Below are 13,470 nucleotides of genomic sequence, written 5' to 3'. Positions count from 1 at the left end.
CTGTTGCTGAAGATACGCACGAAAAAGCTACCGCATTGATAAGCAAGAGAAGAAAAGGAGAGCACCCCCAACCCAAAAGCAATGCGGTGATTTCTAAGTCGGAAGGCGAAGCTCCTTATGGTAAAACGCAGATGTAGGCTTCCCCTCTCGCCTCTGCTAATACTTTCACTTTGCGTTTTCTAGCAGCCAAGCCACCTCATGCCAAGAGAGCTCGTGAAAACACCGAAAAACAATCACCAAAACGGCTGAAGGTGGAAGAGAAGACATCTCAAAACAAGACTTGCCAAAAGAAAATGTCATTGGCAGAGGTGCGTAAAGCTGCTCGGGATGAGGTGGAAAAACGCGCTCAGGAACGTGCCAAGGCGCTGGAAGCAATGAAGAAGGAGTCAGTTCCAGCATTTTAGCTCGTGGCGATCTTATCGTCGTCCCAAGTCATCATGCGCTGCTGCAAAGAGGCTAATCACTGCGTCGATTGGAAATTATCCATTTATCAATGACCTCATTGTGCATTCATCCAAAAAACTGAAGTGAAGTCTTTACATGTAACTGGGCCATAGGTGGACAGGTGAATAATACGAATGAATTACACTACACGTCTTGTGGCACACCGTCAATCTTCGTGTAGCCGTTTTTCTTTGTGATGCGCTCGTTGATGTCGATCGAGCACAAGCTGGACGAGCTTCCCCACTTTTCATGGGTTGCCGCACTCTTTTCAGGGTATTCACGAGCAAGCCACGCGAAGATGAGAGCAAACAAAAATGCAGCCGGGAAGACCACAAAGGCGCCAGTGCCCCACATGGCACGCCCACCAAAGTGCTCGTACATGTAGCCGCCCATCAGTGTCGAGCAGGCAGCGCCCATGCCCCTTTGCACAGCAGTTAGGAGACCGATCATTGTGCCCTCCGTACCCTCGGGTGAGGACTGGAAAATGTAATTGGTGAAGGCAGCCCACAGCAGCCCGAAGGTCATGCCGTGTAGGACCTCGAACGGTAGCCACACCCACGGGTTGTGCGCGTACGTGTAGACGATCATTCGGATGCCATAAGCCACAATACTGAAGATGATGCAGTTTGGCGTTCCGAAGCGTTCGAAGATCTTGTTGGAGAAGAAGAAGTGGGCAACTTCCGAAGAATGGTACTCCAGTGGCCGATGATAGACTCCCGACACAGTCTCCGTGTCGTTTGCCCGGACAGGATTGAAGTCTACAAAGCACTGCATCAGTCTCCAAAAACAGGATTTTGTACTTAGCCCAGATGCATTTGACGTACACCAAAAGGAAGAGGAAGTCTGCACACAGCAGCAAACACACAAGAGAACAGCAGCAAATACTCAACATAACATCATTAAATCATAGTGCAGGGGTGCAAACGTCTGTACACAGCATAACACACAACGTTAACCAGGTGCTCACAGGATACGATATCGCAGCAAAACCTACACTATCGATGAGGCCTCCCATGATACCAGCCAATAATACCACAATGTACAGGATAAGCACATCCGGTTGGTCCCAGATAATGGCGAGTGACTGGAGGTAGTCGGTCTTGGCGCCGTCTTCGTCTGGTTGGTAGGCGGAGATGAAGCGTAGCAGGATGAAGAGCGAGATGACGGAGAGACCGAGGACCATGTTGAAGCACCAGGCGATGCCGATGGCGGCGGCCATGAGACCGGCGAAGTAGCCGCCGATACCGTAGCCGACTGCACCGTAGAGTCGCTGCTTGCCGTAGACGCCGCCAATGTGCACGAGCATCGTCATAGCCGTCTGATCCAGGAGCGACCACGTAGGTTGCGTCTGGAAGTTGGCTACGAAGAGCATGAGGCACATGACGTTGAAGGTGGACACAAAGCGCAGCGAGAACATGAAGAGTGCGGTCGTGACGAGGCAAAAAATATGCACAAGCTTCTGGTTCTTGATCAAGTCGGCCACGCCGCCCCAAATGGGGGGAGCGATGATAGCGCAGACGCACGGGAGCGTCAACAAGATGCCGATCTGCATCTTGTCAAAGTGCTCCGTGTGGTCGAAGTAGATCTGCAGTAATAGGAGTGAGTTATGAACGCAAGAGTGTGCTGGGAGGTTCGTACAGGCAGGTAGGTCTGCGTGGAGAAGGCGCAGTAGTGAATGGCGAAGAAGAGCTTGAGCGGCACGAGTCGCTTGCTCTCCCCGCCATCGATAGTGAACTCGATGAGGCGCAGGATCGCGGACATCTAGGCGGAGGTTCCGGCCTACAAGTTGTTCGTAGTTGTAGCCTACAACTACGAACTAGAAGCCGAGAAGGATTTCGAAAAGTGACGCAGAACTATGCAGACCGCAACTTAAAGTGGGTTCACAGTCTACACTGTAGACTATGAACCTGTAGACTACAGCTGCTCAGGACTCCTAAAGCAACTTGACCTTGGCGATGCAGCCGTCTGTCGAATTTATGGCTGCATAGACGCGTGATAGTAAGAACTATCCAGGCTCAACTTGGAAGTACAGACGAGCCCTTCGGTAGTAATCCCTGCTCATGGAATACCTCCGACAAAAATAATATACAGTATTGGTTGATATTAGAGAAGTATTAGAGAGCCATAGTTTCTGGAATAACTCAGGCTTTGTCCAGAAATATATTTCAGCGAAGGGTCGCGTTATTCCACTGGAATATTTTTTTGGAATATCGATCGGTAGATTTTATCCAGATAATCGCTATCCCAAATTCCATTTCAGAAACTAATAATCCTAACCAACCCCATACAGTAGTGTGGTTCTGAAATCATATTTTCTTGGTTGCTAAAGGATGTATTTCCACCAGTACATGTAGAACGAGCGAATAATTTTAATGAAACACAGGAAAAGATACCTGTAACGGTTGACTTTTCTGTCTGCCGGTACAAAATCCATTCTATACCCACTCGACTCCTCAACAGAGTCCGGGTTATTTCCTCTTTAAATTATGTGTACTGCTATTATAAAAAAGTGTAGATCCACCCAAAATGTGGACGGGAACACACACACAGAAAACGGGTCACCACCACCACCTTAAAATATACGACCACCACAATAGCACGATCACTGCCAAAGTATTGAAGTGTTGAAGATACAGAAATAGATAGATTTACACAGTCGTCGCACTGTCGCTCATTTAAAATTACGTGGAGACAAACAAAATGGAGCGTGAGAACGATGATCTTTTAGATGGAGCAGGTAAAGATCCCTGCTAAACATGTGCAACAAGCGTCCTTACTGGCGGAGGCTCAAGCCGAACCGCTCATGTGGAAACCTGCGTTCTCGACTCTGAAATGTGAAAGAGTTCTCGAGTGTTCACGTCGACTACTGAGCAACAACACGCTACTATTTAAGCTGGTGCGGTGGTTCAATTTCCGCGTCGAACACGACCGAGCTCAGCCTAATAGTATCGACATTCGAGACACTGAGGCTTCACTTGACAGCAAGAGCACAAGTGCAAAGTGGCAGCTCGCCACGAGCCAATTCCAGACTGTAGTGACCGATTCGTTCAAGACGTTGGAGATGCTCTTTAGCGATGCGTTGCTGTACTTGGAGGCGGACCAGACCGCCATCTTCATGCAGATGAAAGAGGCCTTCCGCTTGGCAGACAAGGACTGTAGCGGCGAGATCGACGCGGACGAAGTGGCAGACATGCTGGAGACCATCGTCGCCCAGTCTGGCACGGTCAAGCAAGGCGAGATCCACAAATACGTCGAGGAATTCATGCGTGTGGTGGACAAGGATAACAGCGGCTTGGTGTCGTTCGAAGAGTTCATCGAGGCGCTGGAGAACGGCCTCAAGCTCGAGGTGGAGGTGTACACGCAACGTAAACCCAAGGCCTCGGCTCTGGTAGCCAGACCGGAGCATGTGCTGGCAGCTATCAATGAGAACGAGGACGACGAGCCGAAGGTCGTCGACGTGGACTCTGGCGACAAGATTTAGTCCAAACTTCCACCTTTGGATGTGCAGGAAGCGAATGTCAACAATTCTCGAGCCGCGATGCCGTCACGTGAGAGTTAACGGAACTCGTCCCAAGCTTCGTCCGTTGAGAAGAACAAGAGAGTCTCGTCGGCTGCGTCATCGGATTCTGCCATGTGTCGCGAGCACGACGTTCTAAATGTGAAGGAATTCTCCAGTAAGCACATCGCGGCGCAGATGAAGACTGCGTACGTGGAATGGCTGCTGGAAGAACGTCGCTACGAGAAGATGTCGATGGAGGAGCTCTTACTTCTCAACTGTCTCGTCAGTGGGGCGGAAGGTATTGCCAAGAGTCTCACAGAGATGGCAGAGATCGTCGTAACCTCCTAACCAGAAAATTCGCATAGATATATCGAAAACAATACATTTTTCTTTTTGATGAGGCCACAAAAGTCACTGTCTTGTTGCCTCAACTACAGCGTCTTTGTAGCCTGGAAGGTCTTGCTGTGATCCGGACCTGCTTCATCACGCGCGTGTAGGTTTCCGGACGGTAACCGATATGAAACAAAATCTGGAGCTACACGAACATCGGAGCGGTGATCAGATCCTGGTCCAGGCTGTCGAAGAGTGCCGGTTTGCGACGATCGAAGACGCCGTGACCAATGAACTGCAGGATCCAGCGTGGATGGCCAATGCGTGCATACTGTGCACGTTCATGGCCTTGGCACCCTCGACAACGAAGTAGTAGGCAAGTACGATCCAGACGGAGATGATGGCGACGACTGCCAAAGTGCCAGTACTTGACTACGAGCGCGACCCAATCACGCACTTCTTCATGTCGAGCTCATTGCACTGCACCATCAAACATGGTAGATGAACGCAGAATCAACATGCTAGAAACGTTCATTTTATAACATTTATGAACGTACTTGTGTTTTTCTTAGAGCTGCGTTGGTGGTCGGTCTTGGGTGCCGCTGCTCTGGACGGAGTGTGGTGCTGGAGCGCTTGGGCTCAAGTTGGAGAATGACACTGCAAAGATAACTTAATGACTAAGGGGCACGTGGACTCCACCGTCCCAGCCACAACCTCGTAGAGTGTGGTCTTTGCTCAAAGACCAACCGAAATGTAGTGCCATGGCACGCTGCAAGGGAAAGTGAGGCGTCGTTGACTGCGACTCGCTGTTGCTGCAGCTACAACATGATCGCTACAACTTAGTGCTCGAATCACTTCACCTATGCTAGTGATTCGAACAAAAGCACTGACATGGAGTGTTTGATTAGCTTTGTGCTAAGTGTTACTGCTTCCTATATGTGTGGACACTCCACTTTTATTTTGTGAGTGATAGCTGTCCTGCATTCTCCTTTTTTTTGGTGGCGGTTCGAACTTATTTGGTGGAGTTACACCTACCTCCACTCAACACTGTGCGCTAACGTCCACGGTGGCGCCGTAGTCATCCGAAGTGGCAAGCAATGAACTCTCGTCCGACGTGACACTGCCCTTACTGACCGCTGGGCTCTGTGTGGTGTAGCTACGCGCCAGGTACGCGAATCCGGCTGAAGCCACCAGTGAGAGCGGGAACACGATGAAGCCCGCAATACCCCACATAGTGCGGCCGCCCAGCACTTCGTAGACCCATCCACCGCCAAGCGTACTGAGGCCACCACCGATGCCACGCTGGACGCCGAAGAGCACGCCGATCATCGTACCTTCCGTGCCCTTGGGAGCAGCCTCGTAAATGTAATTTGTGAAGGCCGCCAATAATAATCCATACGTCAAACCGTGCAAGACCTCGATCGGGAGAACCAGCCACGGGTTCGGAATGAACGCATACGTGATCATGCGGATGCCGTAGGCGACCAAGCTCACGAGAATGCACTTGGCCGTTCCGAAGCGCTCAATGATTTTGTTAGCGTGGAAGAAAAATGGCAGCTCCGAGATGGTCTCAACAGCGACGACTACACCGACGATATGCGGGTTGTTGCCGGACAGGTTAAAGAGGTATAGAAACAAGCAGGGAACCCGAAAAAGTTATATGCGTAAAAAATAATCCTATTTTTTTTTATTTAATTATCAATTTATGGCTGTCAACAACGGGAACAACCCCAATTTTGAGTAAGGTCTAGTCAAGTTACAGCGTGGGGACGCGCTGAACGTCGCGGAAAAATTAGCCTGCGCTGAATTTAGGTCGCCTGATCTCGAACGGTCGTCTTCAAGAGCCGTCGAAGAGCGTTCTATTGTGAGAGCGGCGTTCAAGAAACGCAATTGCGCACTACGTCGACGTCGCGTACATCCCGCCAACGTCTAGCGAGTGTGAGTGCTTCTTCTATCTCGCTAAGCTGGTGCTGTCTGATCTACGGAAGCGAATGTCTCCAGCCAGGCTCGAGAATATAATGTTTCTGAACTACAATCGTGACTTGCGAAGTTTTGCAAATAATTGAATGTTTAATTTTCTCAGCTCACATCGATGCATTAATTTAAGTATTGCATTTTCGGGTTCCCTGGAAACAAGAGATTGTCGATAAGGCCCCCCATTACACCGGAACATATCACGATCATAAACAGAGCGAGCACGTCGTGCTGGCGAAGAATGGCCTTTAGACTCTTGAGTAACTCGCCCTTCTCGTGTTTTTCCGCCTCGTGCTGGAAATTCGGGACGTACGTCAGCAACAGGAAAAGCGAAATGCTCGATAGGATGAGCACCATGTTGAAGCACCACTAAATACCCAGAGACGAAGCCACGACACTTGCAAAGTAGCCTCCAGCACCGTAACCTGCGGCGCCGTACAGGCGTTGTTTGCCATAGTCTCCAGCCACACGCTCCAGCCACGCCATGGACGCGTGATCGAGCAGTGAAAACGACGGTTGCGTCTGGAAGTTGGCGATGAACACCATCACGCACATGAGCGGGAACGACGTAACGTACTGGATGGAGAAGAACAAGAATGCCGCCGATACGAGGCACATCGTGTGTGCGAGCTTCTGGTTGTGGATGCCGTCCGCGATCGCTCCCCAAACCGGCGGACTGACAATCAGGGCTCCCCAATATGCCATACTCAATATATTCTGCTGCTATTACGCCAAGACAATAATAATGGCATTATTCCCTAAGCTGACTACGCATACTCTGCCTGATAGCTTTAACACTAAATCCTTCTTGTTGTACGATAGAAACATAAGCAGTTCAAGAGTGTTAGGGTCCATGGCTTTCCTTAGGTCGGTCAGAACCAGCTTGGCTTGACTGAAGAAACGCTCGCACTCGTTCGACGTGGGTGGAACCCACTCGAGAGGAAAGTATTGCGGTGGAGAGCGCGTCACAGGGGCCTTCTTGAAGGCCGACGCGAGAAATGACTTGAAAACTGCTGGATTTTCCACTGTGTCGTCGCTGCTGCGCTTGAGATGAATACACGCCGCTTGTTCGCGTGCATTCAGCCGACACCGCCAATGATCTTCACGATGCCGCTCTCCAGTTCGGGATCGTTGACGACGGAGGCGTCACTTGCAAGCCGGGTCTTCGTGCTGGGGTACTTGCGCAACACTGCATCAAAGGCACGTCGTGCACCCACCACTGTTAGAGTTGAGTCTTGTAGCGCCTTACTCACCTCATTCAGCTCGTGCAGCGACTTGAGAAAAGAGCGAGCGGCTTCGGTTTCCTATGGGTCGTCAGAAGAAAGCGCGCGATGTCATGCTTAGCCACCGTAGCGTGGTACAACGCGAGAAGAGCGCTACAAATCTTGTCGTACTGCTGTAGGTACTCGACCAACGAGTCGCGTTGGGCATGACGGGCGCTAGAGAGGTCACCTTGCGAAGGGCAGCACGACACTTGATGGTGCTCAGGTGTTTCATGAGCGCGTGTATCTTAGCCAACATGGGTTCATGATCAGCCAGATACGCGCTCAGATGTCCTTGTTTGTAAATTTCATGGGGTACTTGGGCGAAAGGGGGCTGAAGAGCTGTTGGGATGACTGCAAAAGGTCGAATGAGCTGAGGAGATTGCAGTAAAGTCTCTTTTGAGGTGATGGCAATCAGTAGTTTTGGTGGACAGTATTAACCCTAGAATAATTGATAAAATGCTGAAAAAATGCTTGCATTTTTACTCGCTGCTCAATACATAATTGCATTTCCAATATGCGATATTATTCAATATGATAATTCAAATCGCAGAGGCCTGCTGACAATAGCGCAAACGCACGGAATGGAGAGAAGCACTCCGATCTGCGCCTTCGAGAAGCTAGCGGTCGTGTCGAAGTAGATCTGCATGGCATGATTTCAATCAGTGAGCAACGATTGCGGTTGAGTAAAACTACACGACAACGCACCGGCAGGTAGGTCTGCATTGAGAAGGACCACGTAGAGAATTTTGAGCGGCACAAGCTCCTTAGCCTCGCCGCCGTCGAAGATGAACCCCATTCGAAATCCCATCGTGTTCTAAAAGTGTTGACTAAGCTCGTAATGAAGGTCTGCGCTCGACGTTGAGAAGTGAGGAATGACAAGGCTGCCGAACGTGCAAACTCAAGTTCAAGTCTCCAGCCGGATTTATGTCGATCATCATGGCGAAATGCAACGTCAGCTCCTCCACTTGAGTCCCCAGTCACTGAGAATGTATTGACGAGAGCTCCACGCAGCAATGTTAACCTGGGCAACTTGCACACTCTTTACTGAAAAGCAACAAGATCAACCACACATAAATAATTACGGCCGTTAATTAAAGCGACTCCCCTTCGTAATACTGTAAGTATCACTTAGGATATTATGCTTTAGAGCAGAAGTCATGAAAGGACGCGATGAGTGAATCTCCATGTCGTATCCTTTTGGTAGGATGCACCGATCGGCCGCTTAAAAGCTCCTCAGCCCCACGGTGACACTGGAGAACTTACGTGTACATACAGTTTAAATAATCACTACGTGGTTGATATTTTCGTGTGTGATTTTCCTGCATGTGAAGCTTCCCCTGGAGCGCATTGATGGCACTAGTGCGACGAGTTCGATCGTCCGCATCCTTAGCTTTGGGGTTTACCTATGGAAAACTGAGATACCGGTATGCAACGTGCGTGCAATGATATTCGCCGCATCCTATTAGTCCTCGAGTGGGAAGGAAAGCCAGGCAAGTGAAATAAGAAGCAGGGGCTGCAGATGGCAGCATTTCCACGGCTCAAGGATCGAGTCACCAGAACACTCGATTTATACTTTGAAGTATTGCCTTTCGCTGGCCCTTAAAGCCAGGAATCCACCAAGATGTCGTTCTCAGCGCTCCACCGACGGTCAACACGAAGAAGCACCAAGAAAGACAGTGGAGAGGATGGCAACGATTCATGCCCGCTTCTTCACGAAGACGAGAGACCGAGTAGAAGTGTCCAGCCTGTGCGCATCGTAGATGTGCGGCGTATCGATAGCGGCGTTCTTACTCCGAAGAGGAGTTTGGTGCAGCGCATTCAGAGCCGCAAGAATCGCCTCGTGCAGCGCGTTCTCGTGGCTTGTCATCTAGCAGATCCATCGAGAGACCAGGCGTTTAAGCAGATCCAGACAAGCAATCGCACGGCAATCGAGCAGCTCGCAACCATTCGCAGCAGTTTTTTCGATCACTCGCAAAGCGTTGTCAGTAAGTTGTTTGAAAAACGCCCTTTGTGGTTGCTATCGATCGATAACCATGCCATCGGATACACCAGACCTATCGACGGCTATCTGTTGCTTTGCTGGCAACTCCGCGCGTACTCAGGACGACAATGTATTGACCAGCATGGCTGTGGAAGGACACAAGCTCCGTGAATACTCGCTCGTGTTTAGTGTAAGTTTCTGGATCACCAAAAGCCTGGAGTGTTGTCTTGACACACCTCATGCTGGCAGGGTCTAGTGGAGAAGTCTGTTCTGGCAGAGATTGACCTCCGCATCACCGAGCTCGAGCGAATCGATTCACTCATCGCGAACCGAGCTAAACTAGTGCTCGACGTCGAGTACGCGAAGCGGACGGTGAGTGGATAATGGTTTTGGCGGCGATCTGCAAGATGCGCGATCGCTTAGAACCTGCTGGTGTACAGTTGGCAGTGGAAACCCAGAAAGGAAACTTGAACCGTGTTGCAGAGCACAAACAATCGGTACGCTAATTATTCAACAGGATATGGGTCTTGGTGTTGGTCGGTTACGTTCCCTCATTGCTGCAACAGCTTCAGACTGCACAACTTGATTGCGAGCGAGCGACGCGTTTCATCACTGAGCAGCTTAAAGGTGTGCGATCAAATAATGGGTCTGACATGCTAGAGCTCTTCCAAGAGGTAAGATTGACGGACACTGCGAGCGATCTCCACGAACTTGACACTGTGGTGATGATGCGTAGTACTCGCAGCAAGCAGCGTGGTTTTTCCAGCGTGGCGCAGACCTGGCCGACGCTTAAGTCGTTTCCTACGAATCAAGACGACTACCCCCTCCAAAGGAGGGGAGATTGCGCAGTTCACCACACTAAAGCTGTAGATCAGTTGAGCAGAGCTCAGATTGACCGAGCGCAGCAGACACAATTGTACATGTATGTACAATGGTTTCAGAGCGTGCATCCCAATCATCGTCTTTAGAAAGTGTCATTATTCATACACATGTAGCACAGCACCGACCTCCAGCAATTGATGCATGCCGTGTGGTGACGCCTTGGAGGCTCCAAGTTGGAGACACCGGAGCCAAGTTGGACTCCATCTTGGAGCGCACTGCCACTATGTAACGCAGCATCACATCTCCAATTTGATATCGCCCTTTCCGTCGAGCAGGGCCGGGCAACCTTCGCTGTGTTGTTGATGCCTGACGCCGCTCGAGTCGTCGACCCTCGATCACTGTGTTAACTGAGCTAATATAGCTTCATGTAAGTCTCACCCTTCAATATCTTTGGCGCGATTTCGACAAGAATGAAAAAATGAAAATAGCTCTGCTTCGGATCTATTATAATTCTTGATATTGACGTCAATATCGTCTTCATTCTTGTCCTCGGGTTCAATGAGCAGCCCAGCTGGTGCGCGTGCTTCGCCGACTCATCTCCACGTGGGGAAGGGGCAAATCCATACTTTCGATCTGCTACACCAGTTCCCATTGGGACTCCCCAACATTCGCGCCGGCTGACGCTGATTTCGTCTTCTTCCGGCAAGCGCTTTTGGGTCAGGCAGTGTCAATCCTCGATCCTTACCGCGGTCAGACCACGACGACGAGTACCTGCTAGCTCCTACTTTACAAAGTGATCGCGCGTCCTATCTTGCAGTCCTGCAACACGGCAATCAACAATTGGCACGGCACAACGGGGGAGAGAACGAAGCACGCCACCGACAGCGCTTGGTAAATCTCTATCGGCTGTCCGAGTGAAAAAAAGCTCAAGGAAGAGAGAGCGACACGCGTGAGACGGCGAGCTTCTAGAGGCGTCGCATTCAGGAAAAGACTTGAGCAGTCGGGTCACGCAGAACTGCGATCGACGTTCGCCAACCATGTACTCCATGTTCCCCATGGTCGAGAAGTCGTACCGTGTCAACATCACGGACGACATCGAGCGTGACTTGCGCTTCCTGGGTCAGTCGCGTGTAGATGCACTCACTTCGCCGTTCGCGATGAATCCGGTGAAGGAGAAGAACGGACTGAAGCTGTTCGAGCTCTGCGAGAAGGAGTTCTACACTATGAAGGCTGTGACGACAGTCCATGCACCGATCCAGGAAGTCCTGCACATGCTCAAGATGGATACAACAGCTAAGCTTCGCGAAGTTATGGGTGAGATCTTCGGCACACTCTTCCTGGACGGCGTCGTGCTGTACAAGAAGCCAGAGTCCGCGTCGCGACCTAACGAGAGTCTATCGATCAGTTGGACTGCATTACAGGCGTCCAAGCCCAATCTACCACACCGTGACTATGTATTCTTACGTTATGGCGATGTCTTCGAGAAGAACTTGGAGCACGGCAGTATGTACCAGAACAACGGATCGGGTCTGTACATTGGCTCCTCTATTTGGGAATCTATCGAACTAGACGGCTGTGAACCTCTGCCCCCGTCTCAGAATGTGGTGCGTCTTCGTATGCGCCGCTCAGGGATCGTAGTGGAGGAAACAGCACACGACGGTCCGCTGGAGATCTCGCTCTTCCTATCTGAAAGCCACCCGGGTCGTGACGCGGTATCAACTCTCACACGCACATGGATGACCAAAGTGGTTAGCTGCGTTGCTCAGGTCCCTAACGCTTTGCTCGCCCGGGCTTTAGGCTCACAAAGCTTGTTAACGAAGCGCGACTTCCGCAAGGACGGTCCGAATTGCTACATGTGTCTTAAGGCTTTTACCGTCTTCCGTCGCAAACACCACTGCCGCGTCTGTGGTGACGTCGTGTGTAGTAGCTGCTCGGAGATGAAGACTTTACGCCAATCCAATGCTAACAAGGAGGTGCGTCTGTGCCGTCAATGCCGCACAGCTAGCACGTCGTCCATCCTGTCCTCGAACAGTGGCTCCAATTCGATCTCACTGTCTCAAACGAATGCAAGTCACCGAAGTATGCAGAGCGTCACGAGTTCTGTGGACAGCTACGAGCTGGATGCAAGTAACATCTCCATTTCTGGCAGCACCACGAGCGTGTCGGAATCGTACAGCGAGACTGCTCGTCCGAAGACGTACCCGTTGAAGAGCAACGGGTCGTTCCGTCGCCAGCGCTCTACCGACAGTCCCGCGCCCAACCCAGCCACCGAGTTCAACCGAGGTGGCCACAGTCCCGTTAAGGAGGACTTCGACACGATATCCGAGTTCTCCGAGTTTACCGAGTTCCAGTGGACGGACGAAGTGTCTCGACCGAGTGTCGAAGACCTTGCACAGCTAGAGAAGAAGCTCACTGTGCATGCGAATACGCCGTTTAACTACGCACTGAAATACAGCAGTCGCCAAGAGTGGCCAAAGGCTCCAATTCCGTCTAACGAGGCTGCTCGACTTAAGAAGGTGCGTGAGCTGCACTTGGCCGACCCTGGCAAGCAGTTCCAGGAGATGTGTGAGTATGCTGCTGCCGAACTGGGCTGCCAGATTGCGGCGATCAGCTTTATAGGCGACAAGAGTGGGTTCCTGATGGCCAAAGTAGGGCTGGACAAACGTGAGCTGCCTCGAAACATGCTCATGGATGCCCACGCGATCATGACAACACAGCCTACAGTGATTCTGGACGCGACCGAAGACCTGCGATTCGTGAACAATCCGCTCGTGACCGACGGACGGGTGCGATTCTTCGCTGGTTTCCCCATGGTCACTGCGGACGGCCACGTTGTGGGCTCCTTCAGTGTGGCTGACCAGTTTGCCCGTGAGTTTCTACCTGGAGACAAGTATCTGTTCTTGCGTAACCTCGCGGATGTTGCTATCCGTGGCGTCGAGCAGAATACTCTGATGAGCCTGGCAGTACGGAGAGCTGGCGGCAACGTTCACAAGGTCAAGTCGACGATTCAAGCACCACCGCCTCCAGGAATGAATGTCGCCGACGCAGAGCTCACCATGCAGGAATTGCTGCGAACTGCGTATACGACCCAGTGCCAAGTCCGCATGCACGTCAATCCCCTGTCCGATTGAAGTGCCTTCACCGCCTGAAATTCG

At 51.1% G+C, this 13,470-nt stretch overlaps 4 protein-coding genes across 4 annotated transcripts; 2 read left to right on the top strand and 2 right to left on the bottom strand.

Annotated features, from left to right (window-relative positions):
* Positions 1 to 588: 588 nt before the first annotated feature.
* Positions 589 to 2,205, bottom strand: PITG_03038 (Major Facilitator Superfamily (MFS); the record flags this gene model as incomplete). The annotated part of the gene is made up of 3 exons (XM_002906095.1): positions 589 to 1,212; positions 1,439 to 2,029; positions 2,083 to 2,205. The coding sequence occupies 3 exons, from the start codon at positions 2,203 to 2,205 to the stop codon at positions 589 to 591; spliced, it is 1,338 nt and encodes a 445-aa protein (XP_002906141.1).
* A 967-nt stretch (positions 2,206 to 3,172) lies between these two features.
* On the top strand, positions 3,173 to 4,291 carry PITG_03037 (uncharacterized protein; the record flags this gene model as incomplete). The annotated part of the gene is made up of 3 exons (XM_002906094.1): positions 3,173 to 3,892; positions 3,953 to 3,961; positions 4,043 to 4,291. The coding sequence occupies 3 exons, from the start codon at positions 3,173 to 3,175 to the stop codon at positions 4,289 to 4,291; spliced, it is 978 nt and encodes a 325-aa protein (XP_002906140.1).
* Positions 4,292 to 5,314: 1,023 nt separating this feature from the next.
* Positions 5,315 to 6,952, bottom strand: PITG_03036 (Major Facilitator Superfamily (MFS); the record flags this gene model as incomplete). The annotated part of the gene is made up of 3 exons (XM_002906093.1): positions 5,315 to 5,856; positions 6,452 to 6,541; positions 6,625 to 6,952. 3 exons carry the CDS (start codon positions 6,950 to 6,952, stop codon positions 5,315 to 5,317), a joined length of 960 nt encoding a protein of 319 aa, XP_002906139.1.
* Positions 6,953 to 11,352: 4,400 nt separating this feature from the next.
* Positions 11,353 to 13,446, top strand: PITG_03034 (cleavage induced conserved hypothetical protein; the record flags this gene model as incomplete). Its single annotated transcript, XM_002906092.1, has 1 exon — positions 11,353 to 13,446. The coding sequence occupies one exon, from the start codon at positions 11,353 to 11,355 to the stop codon at positions 13,444 to 13,446; it is 2,094 nt and encodes a 697-aa protein (XP_002906138.1).
* Between the last annotated feature and the right edge of the window lie 24 nt (positions 13,447 to 13,470).

The sequence above is a fragment of the Phytophthora infestans genome, genomic scaffold, assembly GCF_000142945.1.
Source record: "Phytophthora infestans T30-4 supercont1.4 genomic scaffold, whole genome shotgun sequence".
Classification (NCBI taxonomy): Eukaryota; Oomycota; class Peronosporomycetes; order Peronosporales; family Peronosporaceae; genus Phytophthora; species Phytophthora infestans.
The sequence above is the reverse complement of the archived record's forward strand: the minus strand, read 5'-3'. Positions and strand labels throughout refer to the sequence as shown.